At 35.4% G+C, this 10,122-nt stretch overlaps 1 protein-coding gene across 1 annotated transcript; it reads left to right on the top strand.

Annotated features, from left to right (window-relative positions):
* Positions 1-192: 192 nt before the first annotated feature.
* Positions 193-8,678, top strand: LOC113079019 (serine/threonine-protein kinase N1-like). Its single transcript, XM_026251195.1, is given in 21 exon segments — positions 193-198; positions 298-511; positions 613-807; positions 1,100-1,147; positions 1,150-1,176; positions 1,179-1,207; positions 2,237-2,350; positions 2,352-2,381; positions 2,543-2,618; positions 2,807-2,936; positions 3,787-3,874; positions 3,957-4,039; positions 4,133-4,208; positions 4,315-4,406; positions 4,490-4,666; positions 5,214-5,276; positions 5,788-5,864; positions 5,956-6,098; positions 6,178-6,285; positions 6,449-6,529; positions 7,339-8,678. Coding segments are annotated over 21 exon segments (2,061 nt in total). The 3' UTR covers positions 7,543-8,678.
* The last annotated feature ends 1,444 nt before the right edge of the window (positions 8,679-10,122 follow it).

The raw sequence follows: 10,122 nt of genomic DNA, 5'->3' as shown, positions 1-10,122 counted from the left end.
CATTCTAATTCTGTTCAAATGAATTCAAAATTCTATATAATGAAATAAAAAATTAAGAAATTCTTTATAAAAAACAAAAAATCTTAACAGACTCCATTTTATCATTATTATATACAGAAACAAAAGCTTTCAGTTACATCTCAATTAAGTAAACACTACTTTTCCAGTTAAGTCATTAATTAAGTCTACTACATGCAAGTCAGTAAGTAATTCTATCATTATTGTAGTATCATCTTTTGTGCCCCTGCACTCTTTTTCCACATCATCCCTCATGTCTTCCTCTCTCGTCGTCTTCAGGCTCAGTGTCGTCTGAGTGAGTCGTCTCAGAGGTTGGATCTGCTGAGAGATTCACTAGATCGGCGGTTAGCAGAACTTCCTGAGGATCATCCAAAAGCATCTGTTATCAAAGAAGAGCTGGCGTTAGCCTCCTCACCAGCATTCAACTCTCGACACGGCGCCCCCTATGTGCACAACCAGTACAGCACACTCTCCAAACCCTCTCCCCTCACTGGTATTCACAAACATCTTTAACAATGCTTGTTTGTTTTATTTAGTTTAATAGAAGTCATCAGTACTTATTTTCTGTTTTTTATTTTGTGTGTCTGTGCGTAGGCACTCTTCAGGTCACACTGTTGGGCTGTATGGGTGTGCTAGAGGTCGTTCCCGGACGTTCACGCGGCAGTCCGGTAGTATTGCCATGTCACAGTCCGGGAGAAGGACGGTCCTTTATGCGGAGTGGAAAAGGCCTGTACAGTCGCAGTGGCAGTGTTAGCGGAAAAAACCCCCCCAAAACAGATGAACTCTCCAGTGAGTGCGTGTGTGTGTGTTTGGAGGATGTAACATTCATGGTGTGTTTAGTCCTTGGTGATGTGTGAGTTTTGATATAAATGTGTGAAGATAGAACAGGATGTAGTGCATCTGAACTTGTGACACATGGGGTGAGCATTATCATGCTGGCGAGTGATTTGTTGACGTATTCAACAAACGTACTGACACAAAAATCATTTAGAGAGTGTATGAGAAATCAAGAAATATTGACCTTCATTTCATCAATTAAAGAAAACATTTGTATTCATGTCTGTGTGGTGTGTGCTCGCAGCGGAGGTGAGCGCAGTACTGAAGCTGGATAACACAGTCGTGGGTCAAACGCATGGAAGATGGTTGGAGAACAGGGCTGGATCAGACCTTCACCGTAGAGCTGGAGCGAGTGAGTTAATAGTTAATAGTAGATTTACACAGATTAAAAGTTCAGCCTCTGTTTCATTAATTAAAGCTCCAGGCAACAGGCTGTAATTATAATTATAAAACGTGTAACATCAGTGACTTTACTGCTGGAACATCTCAAATAACTCTTACACAAGCATGCTATTCTTATCTAGGGGAAAAAAAGAAGATTGCACATGCAGAATGATTAACAGCCATGATATATAATATCCGTAGAGTTATTTGATAAATAAACAATGCTGAAAATTTGATGAAATGTTTAAACAATTTAAAGTAGTTTTTTGCAACTAAAATCAAGCTCAAATAAAATCAAATCAATATTTGATAAAAAAACTAAACCTAGAAAAATAAAATTTTACTTAAATTAATAGTATAAGTATTAATTTACTAAAATGAAACCTCAATAATATACAGCTAAACTGATACATATAAACTAATAATAATAATGAGAAAAGCACATAACAAAATTACTAAAACGTAAATGGAAACAAAAAATGTTAAAATATGAATATGAAAATATTAATAATATTGAAAAGCTGATCAAATATAAATGTATAACTTCAGTGCAGAGCAAAAATCTGCCAAATATATAAATATTGTTTTATACATCATCTGAAAGCTAAGTAAAGAAACTTTCCATTGATGTATGGTTTGTTAGGAACAGACAATATTTGGCCGAGATACATGAAAATCTGGAATCTTGAGGGTGCATAAGAAATCTAAATAGTAAGAAAATCACCTTTGAAGTTGTCCAAATGAATCCAAAATTAAGTTTTGATATATTTTTGGTTGGAAATGTACAAAATATCTTCATGGAACATGATCTTTACTTAATATCCTAATGATTTTTGGCATAAAAAAGAAAAAAATATAATTTTGACCCATACAATGGTTTTTGGCTATTGCTAAAAATATACCCAAGCCTGGTTTTGTGCTCCAGGGTCACGAATGTAATGCTAAAACAGCGCCATCTCTGGTACTAATATTGATCATTGTGTTTTTGTGTGTGCAGTCCAGAGAGATGGAGATCGCAGTGTACTGGAGAGATTACCGATCTCTGTGTGCGCTCAAATTTCTCAAGTTGGAGGATTTCCTGGACAACCAGAAACACAGAGTACAACTAGAAGCTAGAGCCACAGGGACTGCTGCTTGCAGAGGTACACCACACATGTGCACTCAAAAAAATAGGTTTTATCCCACCCCCACAAAAGATTCTGCCTCAGTGCTTTGTTTAGTTACTTTATATGTATTTAGATGTATTAAACTGGCCAGCAATGAAATATGTGGGTGACACATGTGAACCATCTGGCTGCCTCAGGTTACCTTCTTTAACCCCGTGATCGAGAGGGTTCCTCGGCTAAAACGGCAGAAGAAAGTTTTCTCCAAACAACAGGGTAAGAGACAATGTTTTCTCTATTTACAATAAATACAAGAATCTGTCGATTAATATATCAGAGACACTTCAAATTGAGCTGAATGTCATTTCATGCTGACTGTAATCTCTGACGTGCGACTTGAATGGTGTTGAGCGCCATCTAGTGGTCAGAGGTCAAACAGTGTGTATGTTTGTGGTCACATGCAGGAAAAGCCTTCTTGCGAGCTCGGCAGATGAACGTTGATATCGGCACATGGGTGAGGTTACTGAGGAATGCCATACCAACCGTCAACAACACAGGAACCTACAGCCCTCACGCACACACTGTACAGACAGGGTAAATACAGACACTGTACATGTGTATTCATAGATATGTACAAATTATTCAAAGGATCGTCTGCTGAGCACATACGATCTTCCCAAATTTGTCCGATTCACCAAAATAAATGCTTTTAAGATAAACATTAGTATTGTCGTTTTACCGTTGTTCTGTAAAACAATAATAATAATAATTAAGAACTTCTTTTTTATTTTAGATAAAGATTTAAGATTTAATATTATGGTAAAATTTCTTTATTGGTTTTGGTTAATTTATATCATTTTATAAAATAAATAATGAAGGTTATAATAATAATAATAATTATTATTATTATTATTTAAACAAAGTACATGTGAATTCACAGATAGAAATAATACAGGTAGAATTAATTAATTATAAATTAAACAATAATTTATAATTAAAAATAAAACAGGTTGAAAAAAATAAAAGGATCATCAACTGAGCAGTTACAGTCTTCCCAAATTTGTCCAATTCTTAATAAATGCTTTTAAGATGAATATTACTATTGTAATCTTACTGTTGTCCTGTAAAACAACAACAACAATAATTATTATTCTAATAATTAAATACTTTTTTATTTTACAGTACTTAGAAAGGTTTTATTACTATAGTAATATTTCTTGTATAATTTATACAGTTTAATACAATAAAATAAATAATGAGGATGATAATAATAATAATTTGTTGTTGTTGTATAGTCAAATTGAATGGGTTCCATAAATGCAACAATGTAAATTCTTATTTTAAAAGATTTACTTTTATTATGTTGGAAATAATTACCCGGATATTGTATATTTTCATTTTTGCTTTTATTTATGCTTTAAATCAGCAAACGTTTGTGTTGCAGGGAGATATCGGTGGAGAAGTTGAGTTTAGACTATGACTCACCGATGAAGGTGGACATTCGTCGAGATGTGCCGGATGCAAGCACTCCAGTGAGAGACTCTCTATAACTCCTCCTCTTTTTCTTTAACCCCGCCCTTCTGTAACTCCTCCCCCCTCTGCTGCTTTGCACAGGAACGGCAGCCGGCCACTGAACCCGTCTCTGCTCCGGACCACACCACCCCTGAACGCCAAACCAGAACACCTTCACTGAGCAGGTAGACTCAAACACACGATATGAAGATCCCCAGGTATATCGGCGTCTTTATAGTGCTTTCTAAGTATGTGTGTGTTTGTGTGTGTGTGTGCAGTAAACAGAAGAAGACTCCTTTGAGCCTGCAGGACTTCCGACTAATAGCTGTTCTTGGCAGAGGCCATTTTGGAAAGGTAGTCTTCATCCTCCCCGGCCTTCAATCTTTTCTTTGATCCTACAGCTTCTTTCTTCTTAGCTTTAAATCTGTATTTTTCATCATATCATATCCGTGTCTGTCAGGTGCTGTTGACGGAATACAAGAAGTCAGGCAATATGTACGCCATTAAAGCCCTGAAGAAAGGAGACATTGTGGCCAGAGATGAAGTAGAAAGGTAAACAAAATAGCTTTATGTTGTTTTTATTTTTTTTCATGATATGTTAAATTTTTTCTTGTGTCTCACTGTTTTTCCCTCAGTTTGATGTGTGAGAAGCGCATTTTCGAGACGGTGAACAGTGCGCAGCACCCCTTCCTCGTGAACCTGTTTGCGTGTTTCCAGACCCCAGAACATGTGTGTTTTGTCATGGAGTACACGGCAGGTGGCGATCTAATGATGCACATACACGCAGACGTCTTCACCGAGCCACGAGCTGTGTATGTACACCTTTTTGTCAGTTTTTATTTTATTTTTGAATGAAAATACAGAAAAAACAGTAATGTTGTGAATCATTACTACGATTTAAAGTGACTTCTTCTATTTTAATATATATAAAAATGTTATTTATTCCTGTGATGTTAAACAGCTCAAAATATTTTTGTGGAAACAATGATACATTTTAAACATTTAGAATTCCTTGTTGAAAATAAAGTTATTTACTTGAAATATAATTATTCTGTAACATTTTAAGTGTCTGTCACTTTTGATCCATCAGCCAAAAAATGCAAAAATAAATTGCAGTAATAAAAAAAAAAAATTCTTACTGAACGTAAACGTTTGAACGGTAGTGTACGTATATTGAGGTGACAAAGCGCTTAACACATTTGTTTATTAATTACTTTAAATAATTTGTTGTGTGATATTTAGGTTAAGGGTAGGAAGATAAAGTAAAAAAAAAAAAATATATATATATATATATATATATATAAAGCAAATGTACACTTTTTTGTTGACTATTTTAATTTGTGTTTGTGTGTGTTTCAGGTTTTATGCTGCTTGTGTAGTTTTAGGGCTTCAGTTTTTACATGACAACAAGATTGTGTACCGGTGAGTATGCAAACAATTGTCATTATTTTACAAAAGCACGTTTTGTTGTTATTGTGAGTGCACACAAATAAATGTCTCAAGTCTTTACAGATTTGAAAAATTTATAACTCTTATCTGTATGACCAAAACATATGGAGTATTTTTAGTGCAAGTGAACACACCGACACCTCCATCTTTCCTGCAGCGAGCTACTATTCAGCTTTCACACTCCACACGGACACTTCAACAGCGCACATTTCTCAAGCTTAACATTAGATTGAGCGTCCGTGTGACATTGCAGCTACTTACATATTTCAGATGATAAGTCTTTGAAGTAGATGAATGACAGGCAAGCATTTGGATGTCCTCCCTGATGTACTGTATTACACACAGACCATCCCTTAACGATCTGGGTGACTTCGCCTGAATGAAATCTTGGTCACCCAAGCTTCTTAACGATTAGTCGACTATTAGGAGGCAGCCCTAGATGTTTTAAATACATATTGCATGTATTTTTGTGTTTGTCCACCAGAGATCTTAAATTGGACAACTTGCTGCTTGACACAGAGGGTTACGTGAAGATCGCCGACTTTGGATTGTGTAAAGAAGGTAATGACTCTTCCTTTTCTCTCTCTTTCACATACTTTTGATTGTGCTCGACACAGTTAAGAGCATTTGTCTGTTTTCGTCTCTCTCTCAGGGATGGGTTTTGGGGACCGGACCAGTACGTTCTGTGGGACTCCAGAGTTTCTGGCTCCAGAGGTCCTGACAGACACGTCGTACACGCGGGCCGTGGACTGGTGGGGGCTCGGAGTGCTTATATATGAGATGTTGGTGGGAGAGGTGAGAAATTGGAGCATTTTCATTTTGAAAATGGTTCTTAAGGTTTTGGCATCTGTCCGATCTTAAACTGTCTTTCTAGTCTCCGTTTCCAGGTGATGATGAAGAGGAGGTTTTTGACAGCATAGTGAATGATGAAGTTCGTTATCCACGGTTCCTTTCCTCAGAGGCCATTGGCATCATGAGGAGGGTAGATATCTCAACTGATTTTCGGGGCCTACCTACATTCCATTTATTCAGCTGGTGCAGCAGACATGTCCTGCTAAATGTCTTTCCCGCACGATTTGCTGCATATGATTTTATGTCAAAATGAAGTGTGGATAAACTGAAATTTTACATATTATTTTAAACAGTTACTAAGGAGAAATCCCGAAAGACGACTGGGTTCCAGTGAGAAGGATGCAGAGGATGTAAAGAAACAGCCTTTCTTTAGGGTAAGAGAGATCTTTAGTTTAATAAACACTAATAATATGTGAAACATTAATCATTTAAAATGTAGTATTTGTAGTAAAAATGTAGTAAAACTCTTTTTCAAAAAGAATCTGATGAGCGTCCCAAATGGGGGTTCGTCAGTGAATGAATAAAGCAAATTATAAATTAAATATAAAATTTAAAATAAATAAATGGGACTGCATTCGTGATATAGTTTAGTGTAATTATGAAATTAAAAGCTGCAATTTAATTAAATAACTATTAACTAATAATAAATTAACTAACTGACTTTCAGAGTCAAATCAAATAATTGTTTTAGTTTTTTTACAGTACAATTGCATTTTACAACAGGAATATCTATCTTCTTTTTTATAAATAAAATAAAAAAAACTACTACTTCTAATAAAAATAATAATAATTATTATTATTAATAATTCTACAAGAGAACTGTGAGCATGCAAATGTGTCATTCAATTATTTAAATATTTATTATTGATATTATATTGAATATTTATATCAAAGGGGTTTGGCTGACAGTTTAGGAACACCTACTAAACAATGTTGTGAATCCTGTATTAATTTGTAATTGTATATATAATACAATATAATATAACTGATTTGTTTTTTATCAGTTATAATAAAATGTTTATATGGTTTTAATTTCAAAATCTGTGCATCACTCTTTTTAATGTTTAATCAATTTTTTTTGTGTGTGTTGCATTTGCATTTATGCTTTGCATGTGGAAGGGCGGCATAAATTCCAACATAACTAAATAAAATATATGCTCATACATCTACTTTCACTTTTCAGAATATGGACTGGGAGGCTCTTCTCCTCCGTAAACTCCCTCCTCCTTTCCTTCCGACTATCGGGAACAAAGAAGACGTCAGCAACTTCGACGAGGAATTCACGACAGAAGCGCCGGCCCTCACGCCGCCTCGTGAACCCCGGGTGCTCTCGCGCAGGGATCAGGACAGCTTCCGTGATTTTGACTATGTCTCTGACCTCTGCTGAGAGCGTCTTCACTGTGATTGTGCCGTAGTGAGACCTTTCTGCTCCGCGACTCAGCGACGACGAGGATGTTTCGTGTGAATTATGAATGTGCTGGACCTGTGAACACTGTGATGGAAGAAAGAGGAGGCCAAAAAACTGTTAACCAGCAGGTTTAAAGGTGCATTTGATCATTTTTTGCGCTTCAACTCACCCAGTGGTTTGGATAAAGCATCACACTAAAGTAGTCAGTTACTGATGCAATCATAGAAACGCATTTTCAGAGTCATTTATTCAGCTAATAAAAGTGTCCAATAACAAATGTGTTACTGAAAGGAGTGAGCAGCTTTGGCATGGTCATGTGATCTCAAAATAGAGATCACATGCTCCTTCAAAGGGCCCTCTTCATGTAGAATAATACAGTCTTCATCTCATGTGAACGGTCATACTTTTAAAATCTATTTAGAAGTACTGTCTATTTCTTTAGGGCTAAAACAGTTTATATATATATATATATATAAAGTAAAAAATGATTGAGTGCACCGATAAACTTTTTGGTTTGTCTTCAAGTGTCATTTATACTTTTGAAAAATGCGCTTTGTCTTAATAAAGGCAATGTTTAGGTAAATTTTAAAACTTGAAACAACTCAATAAAGGTCACACAGAAGCATCTTAGTGAACTTTTGTAAAAGATACAACCAAGAGCCTGTTGGGAAATGCATTTCTGTGTTTCTTCTCACATTTAAGGAAAAATGACCTTTGATGACCACACAGGACCACCTTCCGTTTCTCATATGGTGTCCATTCAAACAGGAGTAAATTCCCTAAGGAACTGGTTTAAGAGACGCTTTTCTGTAGATGCTGTGACGTTAGATGAATGCAGAATTATTGAATTAGGCTCGAACATTAATGAATGTGTACATCCTCTTGGAGTTCTCGGTGGTTAAGGAGTTAAATCATCTTTAGACTTGTACATCCTGGGTATTTCTCATACATTCTCAAGCCCTTCATCTCTTACATGTTACATGTGAATATCAAATATAGAAGACAGCTTGGTCTCCATTCATTAAGTGCACTTTTAGTATTGTAACCTTAATGAATTTTTACAAAAACAAACCTTGTATGTAAAGTTGGTTTGAAGAAAAAATGCCTTAATATTGCTCCTGTCTGCCCTGGTGTTTGTTCTTACTGTTTGTGGTTTTACTTCAGCGAGGGAAACAAATGGCTAGAAAATTCAATCTTGATTAGCTACAATCATTAAACAGAAAGAGTGTGTTTGTTGATAATTTTCACAAGGTCCAATCATTGATTTTTTTTACAGTTGTTGGATGATAAAATAAATCTGTGCAAAAGGGTATAAAACCACTTGTTTAAAGACTCGAAGGCCTCAAATATTAGATGCTTTTTCTCTGATTTTATACATGCTTTTAAATATATATGTTTTCACAAAATAAATCTGTTATATAGAAAATGGTATCCATTAAGTTAGTCATTACACAAATGAAATAGCAACTAGTGACTGTTATGTGTTAGTTCTGGTTTCACACACTTTACCTCAGAGCTGTTTTGAAGCTTTTGAAACATCATGTTGTGCAGTTTTTTATTAGACAGTTTGTACGAACAGCACACTATGACTTCTGTTACTTGCAAGGAGCAGACTAATAAATTGTTTTGAAGCATTTGATTACACAAACACACACATAAAAAAGCTCATACTCTCACACACACTGTGAAAAGCAAAGTTGCTAAACATATACATAAAATATTTGTAAATGAAAGACTTGTGTATCATGAAACGACAAAACTTTTCCTTTTTTTCCTCAAATGGTAAACTGTCTGCAGACTAATGCATGTCCTGTACCACTATACAATTCATCAACATTGTATTTATAAAGCTGTTGTTGAGATGACCATGTGTGTGTTTTGTGGTGTTGTCTATATATTTTTACAAACCCTCCCCAAATTAAACAAGGCACTTTCTTCCTGTCAAAACAAGAACATGCACCGCTAATTAGTTGTTGTTACCTTTAGTGACCGCTAGGGGCAAGTGGTGCTGTTTTACTAACAATATTGTCTAAACATCAATATAAATTCAGGAACAGTAATACATATAATAAAAAAATTATATATTATAGAATACATCAAAATAAATCATACATTAAAAACACTGATAGAGACTTTCCACAAGACTGCAATGACTCATATCTACGGTCTACAGCATAGTAAATACTTTACTTTATAAGACTACTTTTATATTATCAAAAAGTCCCTTTGAAGGAGTCATGTTATGCCCCTTTTTACAATATGCAATATAAGTCTGGTGTCCCCAGAATGTGTCTGTGACGTTTCAGCTCAAGAAAATACCCCACAAATAATTTATTATATCATTTTGAAAATGGATATTTTGAGTGGAAGCAGAAACACCCTGCTTTTCGGGTCTGTTTCTTTTAAAGGAAATGAGCTGCTGTTCCCCGCCCCCTTTTCCAAAAGAGAGCTGCATCTGGGACCTGCTGAAAAACATCCGATTTGGTTCTGATTGGTTCTGGTTATACTAAACTAAGTCAAACAGTCAGTTATGTCTGTGATGGTAAACAGCTGGGAAAT

The sequence above is a fragment of the Carassius auratus genome, unplaced genomic scaffold, assembly GCF_003368295.1.
Source record: "Carassius auratus strain Wakin unplaced genomic scaffold, ASM336829v1 scaf_tig00026974, whole genome shotgun sequence".
In the NCBI taxonomy this organism is placed as follows: domain Eukaryota; kingdom Metazoa; phylum Chordata; class Actinopteri; order Cypriniformes; family Cyprinidae; genus Carassius; species Carassius auratus.
Note: the sequence above shows the minus strand (reverse complement) of the source record. Positions and strands in the feature narration are given on the sequence as shown.